This window comes from Paralichthys olivaceus, chromosome 3 (assembly GCF_024713975.1).
Source record: "Paralichthys olivaceus isolate ysfri-2021 chromosome 3, ASM2471397v2, whole genome shotgun sequence".
Classification (NCBI taxonomy): domain Eukaryota; kingdom Metazoa; phylum Chordata; class Actinopteri; order Pleuronectiformes; family Paralichthyidae; genus Paralichthys; species Paralichthys olivaceus.
This window is the reverse complement of record NC_091095.1, coordinates 16,938,454-16,957,550: the sequence shown is the minus strand read 5'-3', so window position 1 is coordinate 16,957,550 and position 19,097 is coordinate 16,938,454. Positions and strand designations below refer to the sequence as shown.

At 39.9% G+C, this 19,097-nt stretch overlaps 1 protein-coding gene across 12 annotated transcripts in view; it reads right to left on the bottom strand.

The window, feature by feature from the left end:
* The window catches only part of celf5a (cugbp, Elav-like family member 5a), a 186,177-nt gene extending 178,346 nt beyond the window's left edge, over positions 1-7,831 (bottom strand). For 3 of the 12 annotated variants that reach the window (XM_069522255.1, XM_020080411.2, XM_069522265.1), the window contains exon 1: positions 7,335-7,829. In XM_069522255.1, coding sequence (XP_069378356.1) covers positions 7,335-7,749 — 415 coding nt within the window. In that variant the 5' untranslated portion in view covers positions 7,750-7,829. Of the gene's footprint in view, positions 1-7,334 lie in introns of all 12 variants that reach the window. The other 9 variants (XM_069522257.1, XM_069522264.1, XM_069522261.1 and 6 more) reach the window with 5 other exon arrangements.
* Positions 7,832-19,097: the final 11,266 nt, after the last annotated feature.

The following is a 19,097-nucleotide window of genomic DNA, read 5'->3' as shown; positions in this document are numbered from 1 at the left end:
TCGGAAATACCACAGAATTTCTATTTATAACCATGCTGAGCAGCATGTATCTTCAAACGTCCCTCATGGACCTGAGCATTCATAGACGTTTTACAATCTGAAATGTGTCTTCATCAAGACGCGGGGTTGCTAAATATCTGTGTGAGAAAAGGGTCTAATGTTGATAGTGCTGTTTGTCAAAAAACTGACAATTTTAGCATCTTTTATTCTGTAAAGGATCATCTTTTATTTAATTGTTACTCGTATTTGCAGTTTAGGAATAAAAAGTAAATCACGTCCCAGATTGGTTGGTCGTAGCACTATTAGCAGTAGCATATGTAATATTGGAGTAACTATTACTAATGTTAATAGGGTGATTAATCCATACATCTGCCAAACTTGGCCCATGCTCCCTCTTCTCCACTCTGACCCCCAGCCCCCAGTCGCACACCCCTCAGTGCCCAGGCAGCTCTCCACCTGTCAGAGAGAGATCCTCCATGTCCTGAGCTGAGCCATCAATCTATCTATCTCCCACCACCTTGGGATGAAAGCAACCATTTGTTTCTTCATCTCTGACAAACAATTTTCCCCTCCACCATACATCCATTGTTCTGTGCCCATGTGTGTGTCTGTCATTCACCTTGTGGTCCACAGCTGCATACATGTGCCGTCCTCCCAGTGTGATTCCTCTCTGTCACACAGCCCAATGTGACGGAGAGGGGATGGAGTGACAGCACTAAGTCACACCCGCTGCAGTTCTGTGTTCACGTGCACTCTCAGGCAGATACATGTACAACATTTATACATTGCTCATTCACACCAGCATCAAGGGCTCAACCGTTTGGCAATCACAGAGATGTGACAGCTTGACTAATCTGTGATTGTTTTTTGGCCAAAACACGAGGTTAGCGAGCCCTCCAAGGGCACAGCACTATAAGGCAAGACAAATAACTTATTATTTTCCAGGCTTGTACAAGGCTTTATCGCATGAGTTCTCCTGAACCATTCCAAAATGGAGAGGGATTATCACAAAACATTGCATTAAAATCTCCTCTCTCCCCTCTCCCTTGTTATTTCATTTTCCCTCTAAAATGAATCTGTGCCCAGTCAGGCTCAAACACAACATTAAAGAGCTCATGCTATTCTAACAGAAACCACCAACCCCCTCCTCCCTGTCTCACTCGCTCGCTTGCTTCTTTTTTTCTCTCTGTGCCTTTATAACACCCCCCCCCCCCCACCTCATATGAGTACACTCTCGTCTGTAGGCAATGGCACTTTCTGCTAATACAAAATAGATAGGCTTCTATCCCTCTATTTAGACTAAGGAAATAGCTGTAACCTTTGTGTATGAACACAGAGGTGGCACACTTCTACAGACTCTATGGGACTTGTAATTCACTGAAAACAACCCAACAATATACAGTGTATATATATATATATATGTTTTTTAGAATTAGAAGAATATAGCACATAATGGCTAATGAAAAAGAACACCCCCTAAATCTCCAATGACCTAAAATGAACTTGCTTTACTTCTCACATTAATTTATATTAGTTCTCCCAAAAACCCAACAATACTTTTTAAAAATCAGATTTTAAATACCTAATAATATTTTGACCAGTGCAAATTTTTTTCAACTGCCATTCACACATAACAGTAACAACAATGTTACTCGGTGAAACGCATACCTCCGCCTTGAAAATTACCGAAAATATATTTCTTTAAATGCCCTGTCTGGCAATGATAAAGAAAGTGAAAAACATTTCCTGGATGCATCTGCTGAATAGGATCCACACTAAAATTGAATGGGTTAATTCCGGACTTACACAGCATCTTTCCACCAAGTTTTGTGGTAATCCGTCCATTAGTTTTTGTGTAATCTTAGTCACCAAACAATCCAAGAAACAAACAGACAGCAGAGAAAAGCAAACCTCCTTGGTGGAAATAATAATCAAAACATGAGCATCAACAAACTCTGAGAAGCAGAGAAACACAAAGAGAAGAGAGTTTTACCAATGGATTTTTCTACAGGTAGCTTAAAGGTGTCTTTAAAGACAAACACACATGTTGTGAGTATCAGGCCTCCAAGTGTGACACTGTTGTCAAAGTCCACAGTCAAACCATGCAGCTTCTTTTTGTCCATTTAATGAAATACACAGGTACTGCAGGCTTCATAAACAAGTTTCTCTGCGATCAAGTTGTTCAGTGTTTTCCCTGAAACCTCTCATGTCTCTCCCTGCCCCAGACGACCATTAACATCAAACATACCTCACAAAGGTCATGAAATAAAGGCACTTCTAATATATTGAAAGCAAAAATATACTCCAAGCCACAATGAATGTTGCATTGGCGCAGGAAATCAATCCATCTGAAAGGCTCTCATGGGCAGGGGATTAAGAGGGGAAAGAAGCCGAGACAGAATGAAAGCCAGGTGAGTTCGGTGCGGGACACTAACCTCCAGCATAGAGCGGCCTTGTCGGCATCTGAGATTGGCAATCTCCTTGGAAAACCAACAGAAAAGAGGAGAAGAGAGTGGGAGGCAGCGCTCCTCATCTTGAAGTCAAGGCCCATAGCGCCTGTCAGTACCAGTTGAGCTGCTGCATCTTTTATGAGGAATGCCCTGTTGCTTATTACAATATTTACAGACGTTTAAAGATTGTGAAGCAAGTGTTGTTACTGCATTAGCTTGGCTCGGTGGCCTTCACTCACCAGCCCTGACAAAAGATTTTATTCTGGATTTTCTGCACAAAATTGCGAGTTGTTTTTACTCTCTTATTACTGATATGATTTCCTCTTACCTATATTAATTTCATTAGCAACCACACAATGGTTGTACAGGAAAAGGCCTTAATCTATGCCACATTGTATCTATATAATCACTATCCCTATCTCTTCTACAGCTCTGTTTGTGGTCTATAAGTGAATTTATTCCATCTGTTCCTGCAGGGGAGGCTGTTCTACAGCAGTGTCCTGGTCTTTGACACTTAAGGATCCCACAAAAACAGAGACGTGCACATCAACTTACACTTCCATCATATCAAAGAGGAGAGAGAGGCTTCAAAAGCCTCATTTATCAATGCTAATGCCTCTCAGGTTGCATTATATATATATATGTATGTACAGTATAAAAGATCAGTCTCTCATTAATACCGAGTCATTTCGGTTTGATGCATAGGCTGCTCCAACTATTCCTATTTCCTCCCTTCTCTGCCATTTATTGGGAGGACAACCCACAGAGGAATGCTATCCATCAGACTGACTCAGAGGGTGAAAAAAAAATAAAAACTTGAATAAATATTTCATTCGATTATTCTGTGATTTAATGTGCGTCTGCTTGGCTGAGGTCTACGGCAATATCTCTGGTCCACTTATTAATGCATTAACACAATTATGCCCGACACTATCTTAACATTACTGGGCTGCCTCGGCTGGAGGAGCGGAGCAGCGTAGGGTTTGTTTTGTCTTCCATGCTTTTTTTTCTCTGCTGCATCACACCTGTGGGGAGAAAAAAACCTTTTCTCTCCCTCTCTCTCTCCTTTGAGTGCACGTTACTCAACTGCACGAGGGAAGATTAGTCAATCTCAATCAAACTCATAGGATATAATCTGTCCTGACAAACAGAGCAATTCAACAAACATCTCCACTGAAAATGACTCAGCGTCACTCCGAGGGCGCGTTCAGTTTTTCAAAGGAGAACCATCGATTAAAGAAAAAAAAATTGAAAAGCATCAATGTAAACACATGAAAAAAATTACTTTCTTCATGACAGCCGATTAGCCTCGGTTCTGCATACATGCATGTGCATGAACGTGGAAGTGCATGTGCTATAAGTGGAAGCTAATTAGAGCCAAAGGGAGAAGTTTTCACAGTCTGGGATAAATTCAACATCAGGAAATCCTCCACCTATTAATACCAATTGGGCGACAATAATTGGCAGGCCATCGACAGCGTGGGCAGAATTAATCATTTGAAGAGGCAGACTAGACTGAATTTTTAATTGGCAGAGGCAGCCACTGTTTAGGGAGGCAACCAGCTGATCACCCAAGAGACTGCTGCTTCAGACAATGCACATTTACTAATCCTCTTGAGTCAAGTTATTATGGCCGTGCATTATTATCACGCTTTACAAACTAATTCCGTGTTCTCCCTCGTGGATTACCAAAGGAGGACAAAATAGTTGTGTAAGAAAAGAGGAAATAATAAACATGCAAAGCTCAAATCAAATAACTGCAATGTCTGCAAATGCTCAAAATTTCATATGATGAAAACCGTGCGTGTGTGTGTGTGTGTGTGTGTGTGCTCGTCCCTCTGTCCACTAACGTCTCTGTCAGTCTGACTGTGTCTCTTTGAGGCAGCTGCCCCACTGTTTCCATCAGGATCCATATTCCTAATCCTTTCTGCTTAATAACATGATTAACTATAAAATAACCCCCATCAGAGATCATTGACATATTAGGGTTTGATTATGTATTGTTAATTGTGTGGCCAGAATTCATTACATTCTAAGCCATTAATTTCACTGACTTATCTGAAATTAATTAGTTGTTTGTAAGTTAATGAATAAGGGTAAAAAATCACTTTGAGGAGATTTTAGAATGAACTTTTTAAATTATACTCAGTTACTTCACAGAGATTATCTCATCCATCTGCATTAAACAAGATGGTTTCTTTACTTTATTAAAAACTGAATAAATGATAACCAAACATATGACTGACATAAAATGTATATAAAGTTCACAGGATAAAATGTCTTCAATGTCTTTAATGTAAAATAATCCTCATGATGTTTTCACTAGTTCGTTTCATCTAAATTGTATGAATTGTAGTTTTCATTACCTCCCTTTATATTTAAATCCCTTTATATTGAAATACTTTATATTAACATCGAGGGGACCCTCTCTATGGTGACCACCATGTTTTTTACATTAGTCCAGACTGGACAAACTAAACACCTTTTGAGTTTTTATGACAACTGAAGCTGCCACAGTTTCTCTTACATGTTTGGAAAGAGAGGGTGAGGTGAGGGGTGTTCAGCTGCAACATGCAACTTCACCACTAGATATCACAAAATTCTACATACTGCACCTTTAATTAAAAATATATTTCAGTTATTTTACTTTAACACCAGAGAAAGATAGATGCAACAAGCCAATGATAATTATTTCAATAAAAGGCAGAAAACTATCAAAAATAATAAGACATTTAGGTTATATACGCTAAAATACTACTACAAATAAAAAACATTTATATCTTATTTGTACATGTTGTGTCATAACTTACACTTAAGCTCTATTAAAGCTCTATTGTGTCTGTATGAAAACACATCTAAGAGCCTTAACTGTCTTTTCCATGACACCATGATGAAGCGATAATCACTCAGGAGCTAAATACATTACGCAACACAGGGAAATTACATTCAAGTATGCACACTTGCACACGCAAACACATAGCGACGAATGCCAAATGAGTGATACACGAAAAAAATGTCTTTCTTTCCACAAGCTGACAATATCAAGTCTAAGAGCAGGAGCGGTCGCTATCCAGGCATGTGGCCTCATATAGTATGTGGCGTAATGGGAGCTGTATGTGGTGCAACACCTAAATCAACTAACATTTTGTGGTCGTGTGTGGGAAATATTTTTAGATCTTAATATCAGCTTTAGCATGCACATGTTTTTTATTAAAATACATTTATTTTAATCTCACTCTGGATTAAATGCGTGGGCTTCATGACAGTTGAGTGTAACAGTAACCAATTCCACATCCTCTGATGGTGACTCTTTATGTCATAGGAGACATGACATTGTTTGCAGTGTTTGCAAATGGCAGTTACATTACTGGCACAGATTGTTATTTGTCTTTTCCAAATGCCACTGCAATAAAAGGCTTATCTGTAACAACATCAATCACATATCAGCATCTGCTCTGCAGGAGTGCAAGATGATGGATCTAAAATGGCATTCAGAGAGAGAGAGAGAGTGTGTGTGTGTGTGTGTGTGTGTGTGTGTGTGTGTGTGTGTGTGTGTGTGTGTGTGTGTGTGCTGTGTTTCTGATCTGTTAACAACTATGGGGCAGTTTGAGAATCACACATTAAAATCATAAATGTGATGCAAAAGAATAAAGCCCGTCACAGCTCTTTGAATTACAGTGTTGTAAACGATATCAACAGTGCACTGACCCCATATGTTCAAATTATTATATCAATAAAACCAATAGTTATGACACTTGTGATATTTTACTGTAAATGTTGATGAACGTGTCCCAAATGTCACAGGGTCATTATTTAGATCAACTCTCATACAGCCAGAAGGATCATTTATTTCAGTTTGTGCAAATATGAATGAAACTTAAAATTAAAGTTGGCGTTGTAGTGATGATGATGATGATGATGATGATGATGATGATGATGATGACGATGATGGTGACGTCTCCCCATCTCTACGTCTATTGTGAATTGTATTTTCTCATCCATGCAGGCAGTGATCTCTCACCTATGGGCTATGTCCTTGCTAACCAACTTCATAATTGAAAGTTGTCACTGTGTGGACATATATAGTTTGTGAGCTGCGTGGATTTACCCCCCCCCCCCCCCCAGTCTTCCATTCCAGCGGAAGCGGCGCAGCATCACTAGCCACTTTCGGCGCGGCGACGTCCGTCATCTTGTGGCAGCTCCTGCGCCCTTTGGAGACGCCGTGGCACTGAACCGATTTCACAGCAAGTGTCCGCCCGCTCCATTCGCACATGGTGGTGTGTGGGATGTTAAAGAAAGCATATGGATGAATAAATAATGCCGCAAGAGATGGGACCATGGCGGAGGGGTTGGGGGGCTCTTTAAAAATGCAGCCCCTCCGAGCGCCTCTGCCCCACTTAAGAGCGCGTAAAGAAAATACTCTTCAATTGCAATAAAACCAAGAACGCACACAACACAGTTTGACATCCTATCAGTCCTTGTAGCTTACTCTTGTACCCCCCCCCCCCCCCCCCCCCCCCCCCCACATGATCTAAAAAGTGGAATTAGGAAGGTGGAAACACAAAGACGCGTAAAAAAATCCATGCGTATTTACGCGTAAAATAACAAAAATATGAATAAACAAAATGACGAGAATTGGGTCAAAATGCCAAACCTCGTGAATGTTAGATGAAAAATATTTATAAGCAATGCTGCACATGATGATAGTGATGAATGGACCGATTTCATCTCTGAATCACGCTTGATCAAATGTATTTTTCTTAAAGTGACAAATATACGCGTCACCATTTCGGCGCAAACGTGTCCAAAAGGTGCAGGTGATGATAAACAGTTATTACAGAGCTGTGTGTGGGCCTCGCAGCCGTGTGAGGGGCGACACGTTACCTTTGTGCATGCCGGTGTATCGGTCCTTGAGAACTGTCAGTTCGTGGATTTTCCCAAACTGTTCAAACAGCGGCTTCAGGTCTTTTTCCTCCAAGTTCCGCGGTATCTGCCCGATAAACAGCTTAATGGCATCTTGGTCTTTCATGTTGCCGCTCTCCGGATGAATTGATATGGGTTCTGACCCGTTCATGGGTTTCGGGAATGTGATCTGAGGGTACTGGTGCTGATGTGGGATCAGGAGGAGTGGTGGCTGGGTCGGTGATGCCCCCGGTCCGGTGAAAACCAGGCTGGAGTGAGCGGGCTGATGGGGCTGCTGAGGATGGTGCTGCTGCCTTCTTGTTTCAGTCTGAGTGAATCTGGCCATTCTGAGCTGGGAGCAGAGTGGATAATAATGACAACACACACATACACACATATACACACACGTACACACACACTCTCTGTGAGAGAGCAAGCACTCAGCTGGAAACCAGGCTGACTTTCTATCCGACACACAACACACACACACACACGCACGCACACACACATTACAAGGCAGAGAGAGGGGGCGATAGAGACGGAATGAACGCACAGGAGCGATATTAGACACTCTGGAGCGACACCCAGTGTCACCTGTGAGGTACTTCACACATTAACAAAAGTGTTGACTGAAATATAAGCTTTTAAAACACGTTCGTCCTATACAGTGAATGAGGAACCAGTGACATACTTTAACTGAAAGTATCACAAAGGAAATTAGCAACATTGTGCAGGCCATAAGAGTTAAGTCTATGAGTTTGCACTGCAGTCAAAATAAGCTACCACCGACTCACATCCAACGAGAGACAATCACAAAACCTGAAAGACACAAACAACTAAATGATGCCAGGTATCCGTGGTCATCAGTGCAGTGGAAAGCCTGCATCCAACACAGGCAGCAGCCAATAGACTGCAGATGTGGAGAGCGACCCAGTGGAACAACCCTCATCAGAGAGAAATAGGTAACACCAAACAGAGAAAGGGCAAACTAGGCAAAACCTGGAAACAACCTGCAAGTGGAGAAGCAACACCAATGCATCACATGGGTCATGAAAGAGACAATCAACAGTTTCCTAGATTGGATATGGCACTGGAGAGATAAGATATGATGATGAGATACCTTTACTTATAAACAGTTTTTATTTTGCATGACTTAAAAAATGATAATAATAGTATTATCATTTTTTAAGTCACTTTATTTGCACCTCATGATAATCTCACTTTTTACTTTAACATAATAATTATAATTAACATCATCAATGGCTTTCTATCCCATAATAAACCATGACAGTCATCATTCTTCTTTTAATATACCAGTTCTGTTCCTGGTGTGACTTCTCTAAACCAGTAGTTCTCAAACTAGGAGCCGAGACCTCCTGGAGGGGGGGTGAGATAAGGCAGGCTGAAAGATTATTTCCAGAAATCAAATCAAATCTAAAAGCAATCCTCAATATCTTATTCCATCCATAATCCCCCCAAAAGCTAAAACATACAAGTTAAATTTAAAAAGAAACCATGCAAATAAATTATCATCCACCCTCTGATTTTCTTTGATTCCATGTGACCCCTGAGGTGATTATGACGTATCAGCGACAGCATCAGCAGGTTAATTTACTGCACCACAGGAAACTTTGTAACATGTGCACTAAGTGTTTTTTTTAACTCAACCAAATCAATATCCTTAGGGCTAAAAAGTCTGCATGTGAATGAACTGATTTATTATTATTTATTTCATTACTTGAATTAAAGTGGAAGTGGAATTTGGAAGCAATGTGTACAAATTACATACCTCTGATGTTTTAATGTTTGTACGTCATAAAGGCCACGCAAGGTCTGACTGATGCCTCAACTTACAAAAAACAACAGCAGAACATTGTGAACATATGAAATGAAACAGCTGTAATTTTAATAAGAATTATAAGATTTCCCCCTGAAATGTGGTGGAGAACATAGGTTGAAAGTTTTAACTGCTGAAGATAAATAAATCAGAAAGGGATACAATGTGAGTGGTTACCACATGAGACCATAATGAAATGCTTACATTCTACAGTTACAGCCGTTTGAGTTCAAAACCTTCTTAATACCTCTGATGCAGCTCAGCAAGGAAACGTGGACTGGCGAAAATTCACAGCAGGATTTCCAAACCAAAGCCACCATATTGTTGGCAGACACTCGCCCAATTTGTCTAAGTCAAACGTCTGAATCCTAATAACAGCTTCTGAACCTTAAGTTTGCATTTTTGCACAGAACGTGATTTTTCCCCCAAGTGATTACCTTGTAGTTTCCAGAGCAAAGATAAGCAGCCTGTGAAGAGAGAAATTATTACTGTGATAACTTCAAATAGTCTTCCAATGCTATCTCTAAAATATCAAGTGAATATACATGTGAGCATTATATAAAGAGTGTTGAAAAAAATGTGAACCAATCATTCAATGGCCATGTTTCTTCAAAATAATTCTAAATGATTATTATTATTAAGTTTAAGTTAAAATAAGTAAGAAGACATGTGTTTTGCTCTGTTGGTAAGATGATTGGTCTTACAGATTTGTTTCATGTTTAAATGTCCTTAACTGTATAATAATAATTATATTAGCTTATACATATATAATATAAACTTTATTTTTATAGCATAATTCATGCATAAAATGTAACGGATGTGCTTTACATAAGAACAGTTTAAAATGTATGATAAAATGAATTTAGACAAATGCAAATAGCTGTTTAACCTATCAGCCATATATACAAGCATATACAATGTAGCAGTAGGTAGATTTTATAAACTTAAAAAATTGAAAATAACATTTTTATAATGTTTGAATTCTAAATACTTGTTCATTGTGGTTAGTTATATACCACTTTCAAAAGTATAAAAACAATCTGGCATGTGTCTGTCCTACATACAAGATTTTTCCAGGTGTCTGTGAACACTGGTCACATGTGGATGCGAGAGGTGTTGTGAACGGCAGTCGTTCATTAGATCGAGGCGAGGGACTAGGAAACACTATCCACAATTAGCAGACTTACTGTAAGTACTTTTCAAACAGCGAGCGGGCTAATCCCCCAAGAGAGGGTTTATTTGCATCATTTGCCTTCTCTTTGCAGACACTGTCAATAGCACTCAGATTCCAATCCATCATCGAAATAAAATACTGTCACGAGAACCACACAGTGCAACAGGCAGAGCAGAGTGAACTTCGCCACCAACCACCGTTTAGGTGAAGCACATCTGCAGGACAGATTTCTAATTACAGCCTATTTAACAGTGGATTAAATAAAGTGATATACTGTGTGTGACAGCAGGCTCAAGGCTGCAAGGTGAATCAATACTGCTGCTGCTGCTCTCACTGTGGAGATTGGGCACCACAGAGGTCCCCTCCCAGAGCTTCCACTCACATATCACCGTGTGAGAAACTTAGCTCTGTCGCTCTGAGTGCAGCGCAGCTTTAAAGCAAGGAAAGACATCCAAGTACAGTAAAAGGGGGTCATGGTTTTGCAATGAAAACAGAGTTCAGACTTGAGACGTTTGGAAGGAGACCTACTGGTTTTCTAGGCCACATGGTTGTTTTCTTCAGGAGAGAAGTGGGGGATCATTTCAGCTCCATTGAACTGTGCTCATAATATGTCTTTCTGCAAAGTTCAATAAGTGCAAGTGTGGAGGCAAAGACATGAGCACGCAGGGGTACACATTGACATGATCAGTCAATAAAACAGTGGGTGGTAGCAACACAGTTAGCAGACATATTTATTTTTTGATCGTAAACTTGTCCTTTTGAAATGTGAGAGTAAGACTTTGAAGCAGTGGGTCCCAGATTTGCAGAAAAAGATGTGGTTGCTGAAGCCGCTGCTTGTTTTTCGATCTGCGTGCCTTGAGTCACAGTGTTATATGCTCAGCTCCTCGTGTTATAAATGTATTGATTGGAGGAGGCAGGGCACTGAGTGAACGTGGCCCGGCCATCTGAATGGGAATTGGCGGGGACCGGAGTCGAAGTGGATGTGTTCGGCCGGACGGCTCAGCATGTTAGCCCGCTTACGTCTTCGAGGACACAAACGGTGCAAATTGTATCGAATAAGAGCCCCGAGCTGTCACGGCACAGGCTCACCGGGCCTCTGAGGGTGGTGGGGACTATTTTAAGGGGATGCGGTCAACACACTATGCACAGTGGGGGGGGAGGGGGAGGTATTGAGAACTTCCACTTCATGGCTTTTTATTGACCAGTGCCATTAGCGTTTCGCCCAGCTGAAGGCAGAGACAAGAAATCAATAAAGGTCACACTATTTGTGCAGAGTAAAAAAAAAAGTTACATACGATTTAACTAGCTGGCGTTTATTCTGCTGCTTGTTAACCAGCCCCGACCCCAAGAGGGCGGCAGCCTGGCTCGATGTGTTCGGCTTGGGAAGTCTGGTGGGCCCGCAGGGAGGCAGCTGAGGGAGCCATTTTGCATTCAGTGTGCACTTGCAACCACTTACAGAAAACACAGGCAGACAGACTCACACACACCCACACACTTCCTAATAACTCAAATCCAGCGTCATCCTCCACATCCACACCTAGCTTGCATTTTGTGCAAACACAGCAATGCTCAAAAGAAAAGCATAAACACACAGTTTAACTTTACCATGTGCTGTCCAGTCATGAGTCAGTGAGTGAACTTGACAAAAACAAAAATGTGCAACACTTTTTTTTAGCTGCTCAGGGAAAGCTTCCGCTCTCTGCTTGGGCTGGCATGGGGAAGTTCTGAAAGTGTAGCTGGTGGTTTAATAAGCAGTGAGAGAGGGAGATGTCCCCTGGTGCCCAATTCAACCATTGCACTGTGGTTATGCATTGCAAAGCATGCTTGTTCAACTGTAAGGTGTTGTTCAAGGAAATTAGGGTGTGATGTGATGATGGCACATCACAGTGGAGACAGTTTTATGGACCAGTGCCTCAACAGGCTGATGAGATGTGATAAGAGTAGACTGAACTGTGGAGTCAGTGCGCCACACCTTTCTCTCTCCCGGGCCTTAGGTCCCAGGTCTAAAAGTAAAGAGGAAGACTTTGATATCGATCAGCTTTTCAACTCAGAAACACTCCGGCATGTTTTCTTCATGCTGGTCCTGTTTAACCATAAAAGGTACAGACTCTGTTGAATGAGTAATTGAGAAAAGTAAACTTATATAATTGAAAACAAAGATTATCCATCATTATTTTTGAGTTTGAAATATATAATTGTTAGTCCACTTTGTTTGTCCAATAACTGAAGGACTTACTACTGAGAACAATAACCCACACACAATTTTTGTGTTTTTTTTTACTGCACACTACTTGAAGAGAGAAACATTAATTCTTACCACAAACAATTTGCAATAAAGTAATTCTATTCTATTTTGTAATACCCATCAGTGTTGAATTAATTAAACATCATCTTGAGCTGTCAACACCGGATATATACAATTTTAGGTCCTTTAAAAAATGTCTAAAGGAGTGAAAATAATCAAAAGACAGAGATGAATTTAATAACATGCATCTTATACAAACATTTGAACAACCTGATGTTGTGCTTTTAATTCCAATTAAGACGGAACATCTATGTAGTCATTAGTGGAAAGAGGTCAGAGAGCTGCCTCTCGTGATGGGGCTCACTGTAACTAGCTGTCTTAATAATCACGCACTAAGCTATGATTACACAGACTTTGCTTCTCCCACAAGTCGTTAACAAATTATTGTTTATGTAAATGTTGGACCTTAACTGCACTGGAGGAATTTAAAAAAAGTCTCTTTCCTCAGATTAACTCAAATATAGCGTAATATATCTCATTATATTTTACCGTAACAATTTTAAATGTTCCTTGCTAATTATCCTGGCCCGTTATAGATCATATTTAATACTTGTTGGCTTATGGCAGGTGGATAATTTGGTTGCAGCTCTGCACAAATCCAAATCATTTTTCTTCTTCTCACTGAACAGATTGTTGTTGGTCTACAGAGAGGCATGAAGCAGACGATCATCCCTGGCACCAGGCCACGCCACATATGTCCTGCATCATGAGAGAAGGGCAGGAATCATTGAAAAAATCATTCATAATCTGAAAAACTGCCTTTATATCTGTGATGATTCTGTTTTACTGTCAGCCTGCAGAGCAATCTTCAGCCCAATTTGAGTCACTGCTGTGATACGAGTAGCCTCTACGACTCTCTATATTTCAAGATTGTCTGGACTGCTGCTGTTTTAGTATCATGACAATTATCTCCAGAGAAACCATCATCATATCAACAGACTGCGCCGTGTTGAAAATACCTTTCCTTCCAGTGTCTAGTAACAGAGAGAACATTTGTCTTTCATTCAAAGGAAAATGTCTGAAAATGTCAGAACCTCTAGTAAATCCCTGGAATATTAAAGTGGATTTAGGAGGATGTGCTCAAGACGACATGTGAGAATAATAATGATCCAGGTTCTTACAAAGGAATCCTTGTTTATATTTGTCCCCTTGAAAATGAAAATGAATAGAATGTCTGTGCCTGAACAGTGGAAAACACATTCAACATAAGAATGTATAAATACACTAAAACATTCTTGTGAAATTTAACTTTTAAATGCAAAAATATTTGTAACATTTATGAAAAGTTAGATTCTGGTCATAGTTGAAATCTTAACATCTGGATAACACGAGGAGTCCTATGTAGGCAACAAACCACTCTATTAATGTAACAGAACATATCAGTGACTGGTGACGCTGAATTTGCACTAACACTTTCTAACCAGCAGATGGAAGCTACGCTCCGTTGTGATTTTCCCCTCCACTCCTACTGGTCACGTAAGGACAGCTGCATCTAAATAATGACTAACCTGTGATGAATTATTGCCAGTTCCCCTAAAGCTGTGTCTTAAATATCACATGTGCTGTTAACAATCCATATCCCCAGAAATCCAACTGCCAGCCGAAGAGGCAGGGCTGATTAGATATAGCTGGAAATGGTTGGCTTCCTCAGTCGACTATATATCTTCATGCTTTGGCACTGAGGATGCAGATGAGGCTTTTACTTTTACCGTGTGTAACTAAAAAGGGCTGTGGTGGGAAACGTTGTAATACTAATGCTCATATCATAATATTATGAAAAATGTTGGTATTCGATGGAAGTGATAATTGTGAAGTGTGTTTGGCTCAGTTGGGTTTAGACAAACTGAGATGGGGATGTTTGAGGACCACTGAACAGCTGCTCTAAAGGAGACACTGGCGGAAGTTCTCCCAAACACTCCTCCCACACAGATGCCAATATCTGACAACATGTTTTTCTGCATATGCAAGTAAACATACATTCCCCAAAATTCCTGCACAAACATCACATATACGTGTGTTAACAATGGCCCTGAGTTGTGAAACTAAACTTCTTTCAAAATCTTAATTTAATGCCACATTATGGTTTTTACTCCTCTATTTTATTCTTTCAAAGTGCACCCCCGTCTGTTTGTTTGTGAGCAAGATAACACAAAAACTACTCAAAGGATTTTCATGAAACTGGAAGGATGCAGAGTCGATAGATAGATAGATAGACATACTTTATTCATCCCCGAGGGGTAGGTCTGGAAAAAAACTCATTAAATGGTGCTGAACGGAATCAGAGGTTGTTTTTCTTCACTTATTTTCACATTGTGAGCGAGGACATTTTCAACATTTCCCTGTTTTTATGGTTTTCAAATTCAGGCATGTTTAAGGAACTGATTCTTTTTGCATCCATTTAAATTGATTGTGAGATTAACTTAATTTAACAGGCAGCTTTGAAGTTCTGCTATGGTTACATGAAGGATGTGTGAACACAGGTGGGTCCACATGCTGGGCATTTCTTCCTGACACATTTGGCACCTTTGGTTAACATGTGGTATAGCTATGGCTGTGGCCGAGACTTGGCATACAGGAGCTGACCGCCCAAGTGCTACCATTCCTTGTGGTATGTGGGGCTGATGTGGGATGTGTGCAATGTGGGGCAAAACAAGCCTGTTGCTCATTTCCCTCATCTGCTCCTAAGTTCTTATAAGCTACCTTCATATAGACACTAAAATTAACATTACTGTCAGTGTCTACCAACAACAGAAACAGTTTAGCAAGCTAACAGTTAATAAACATAATGCTACAAATGCTAAAATCAGATGACAGAATACTTTCCTCAAATATATTAAAATTACAAAGAGAAACTCTACACGATATATTAATTTTCTATCCAATGAAAAATGACCCTCCATGGACTCCACCATTTCTAGAAATGTTTGCAGACATGTTGTAGAAGAAAGGGGCGTCGATATTGAACATGTTAAATAAAACCCCATTTGAGCCAGATTATATCAACCCTCTACGGCCGAGGATATTCGCTAATATCTCCGTTTCCCTTTGTGTCCTCATGTTCCTGCTGCCTGTTGTGTCTGTACCTCCCTGTCTCTCCCTGTCCATCTGTCTGTCTGGAGGAATCAGAATCTGGACATCTCTGTGGCGTTGCAGGACCTTGTTATTCTGCTCGCTGACATTACCTTTGGGAAACATAAATAAAACAGAGTAATAAGGGGTGTTCTTTGTAACACCTACTCTGAGGCATAATTGGTCAAAATGCCCGTTGGACAAGTCAGTGATGCCAAAAGGTTGCTCCAAACTGGTTTATTGATTATGACCAAAACAGGGTAGACAGACTTAAACCATAGTCACCGCTCTTTTGTACAATCAGCTACTCATATTCTTATGGTCGCAGTTTCTACATCTCCGAGACAACATGAGCATTTTATATACATGTTTCTCTCATCTATTACATATAAATCAAATGCCAGTTAAATATGTATTATCCTTTAGTTCTAAAGCTCCAACTTTTAAGAAAAAATGTTTTAGCTTTCTTCACGACTGTACTCACAAATCCTTATTTTTACTTCAGCTTTATAGTTAATCAATTTTTAAATTGACAGAAAGTAGTCAGAGTGTGAGTGTTAATGAGTCAACAATACAGACCGGTGAACCACTACAAATGAGCAGAGAGAGGCTTGTGGAAAGCCAACCAACAACCCTGAACCTTTTATGTCTTTCACTTGTTTTGCTCTAACAGAACAGCTCTCAAAGTTTTTTATTGGCACCCAAGGAATTAAATGTTACCACGATACCTGCACTTGTGAACACATCGCAGACTATCAACTGAAAGATGTCAGCAATAACTAAGCTTTTTTCATTTTAAGAGATATTAAATTTGATGCTCGGTTTGAACTCTGAGGTTTAATTTGTAATGGGCATTCAATATATTCAGTGAGTCATAGCCACAAGAGCGCTGTCAAACAGTCAAAAGAGATGCAGATGACGAATACTTCAAAAAAAAATCCCTAATCACACACACAAAATTTCCTTTTGTTAAAATTATGAAGAGCTAAATCTTAACCAGCAAAGACAGCAGCAGACACCCGGTGGATACGAACAGAGAGAAGAAGAAAGTGAACAAAGCCCCTTAGTGAAAAATGGCATGAGCATTAGTAAAACAGGGTTTATTCAACTGTTCACTGTAGTGTGTAGTATAAATATATATATATATATATCTTATATATATTTATATATTTATTCTAAAATTTTGGCTTCAGCTCAGGGGAAGAGCCTCGCCCATTGAGTGTTGCATCTTCCTGTGAGTGCCAAAGTGTCCTTGGGTAAGACAATGAACCACAAACTGTGCTGTGCATGACTAGTGTGTAATAGTGTGATGGCCAAAACACAAAACCTGATTCAATTACAAGGATTGCACAAAACATTGAATGTTCAAAGTACCAAAGTTCCTCTGTGTTTTAGGTTTGCTGGCAAAAAAAAATTACAGAATAATAATAATTATAATTACATCCGTTTTAATGAAAAGGGTTCCAGTGGTCAGGAGCCGATTCCAGCACCTGCTGCTAACTAACAGACAAACACACATAGAGAACGCCACTTAATAGGGTCCCTACTTCTGCCAACAGTCCCATTATAAAACATTTTGGATCTGCACCAAATTGCACACTGGTAAACATCAGTCCATTTAATTAGGTCTTCCTTTAGTCATGCCGAACCCCATTATAAAATGGAAAAAGCAATAATCATGGAATTAAGTTGAGTAGTTTTTGTGTGATCTTGGTAAACAAACTCGATAGAAACCATCACATCCTTGCCGGAGATAAACTATCACATTCACAGATACATTTGTCTTGACAGATTCAGGGAAATTAAACACTTAAGAGAAACAGGCACAAGTAGAAAATACCAACTTTTCACTCTTTTACTGATCACCTTGCTGATTGCTCCATTGATTGTGACTTTTTAATACCACAGTCTGTCACATCTACCCTTTGCAAACACATCTGCTTCAGTTGGTTGAATCGCTCCTCTGTGTCTTTACAAGCAATGCTTCACTTATTGCTGTCTCCTCTCTACCCACATCCGCAGTACCATCATCCCTTTCACCATCTTTTATACATGATTGTTTTACCTAATTACACCTTGTTTTTGTCTGCACCTATAGTTCAAAACTCCCACAAAACCAGCTGCCTCCTAGCAACCTTCTGTCAGAAATATGCATGGTGAAGCCCACGTTTCAGCCTGAGAATAATTGTCTTTTGTGGAAGACAAGATCCTCTTTCTTACAAAATTCATTCGACAGCTGGAGTCCCACCCTGCTTCATGGTTTTGATTGTACTGTTTTACTAATGCTCATGTCATTATTCACTAAAGGGCTTTGTTCACTGTCCTTTTTCTCTCTGTTCATATCCACTGGGTGTCTGCCGCTCTCCTTGCTGGTTGAGTTCTAGCTCCTCATAATTTTAACAAAAGAAAAATGAGTGATTTGCTTGTAAGCATTTGTTATCTGCATCTCTCTAGACAGTACATTTGTGGCTGTGACTCACTGATTATGATGAATGCCCATGACATATTAAATAATTTGTAATAACAAGAACAAATAATTACATTGAGCAGTAAATGTATCCAGATACACACAGATACAATGCTGGGTTATTTAATTTAACCAAACATGGGATTGAGCCTGTTGAGACATTTTTTGGATTATTCAACTGTTCACTAGTGTGTAATATAAACATGTATATATATTGTCTAAAATAAGGGGCTGCAGCTCAGGCTATATAGAGCCTCGCCCCTTGAGGGTCCGTGTTGCAATTCCAGCTTCCTCTGCTTGCTGAAGTGTGCAACATCAAATTTTCCGATTGCTGACAGCTGTGTGATGGACAAAACACAGAACCTGATTCAATTACGGTCCAACAAGGCAGATGAGCAGTACGCAAAAAACAGGATGAAAAAAAGACAGTAACAAAAATTCAAAGTGTCAGAACCCACTGAAATGCATTAGGGGAAGATTTAAATAAAAAGATGTGAAGTTCAGTCCACAGTATTCATGCATGTCGTCATAGATAGAATAGGGGAATGTGGGTTGTGAAGATTTTACTTTTAAAAATATGAAGATTATAATAACATACTTATGAGGTAGACTGAACCCAACATTCAAGTTGAAATGAACCATCATTTGTGTAGAATATCTAACACATCTTCCGTCTAACCCAAGTGTAGTTGGTTTAATACAGGGGCGGATCCAGGGTAAAGGGCAGGGGGGGCACTGGACCCGTTTTCACTGATTGGCCCCTGAAGTGCCCGTGTCTTGTCAGTAGTCTTTCTTTAAAAGTAAAGTAAATAGTTACTAACAATAAATATCACAATGCATTTTTCATTCATTTTTATTTTCTAGACATTTTTGAAGTACACTATGTGCTTGAA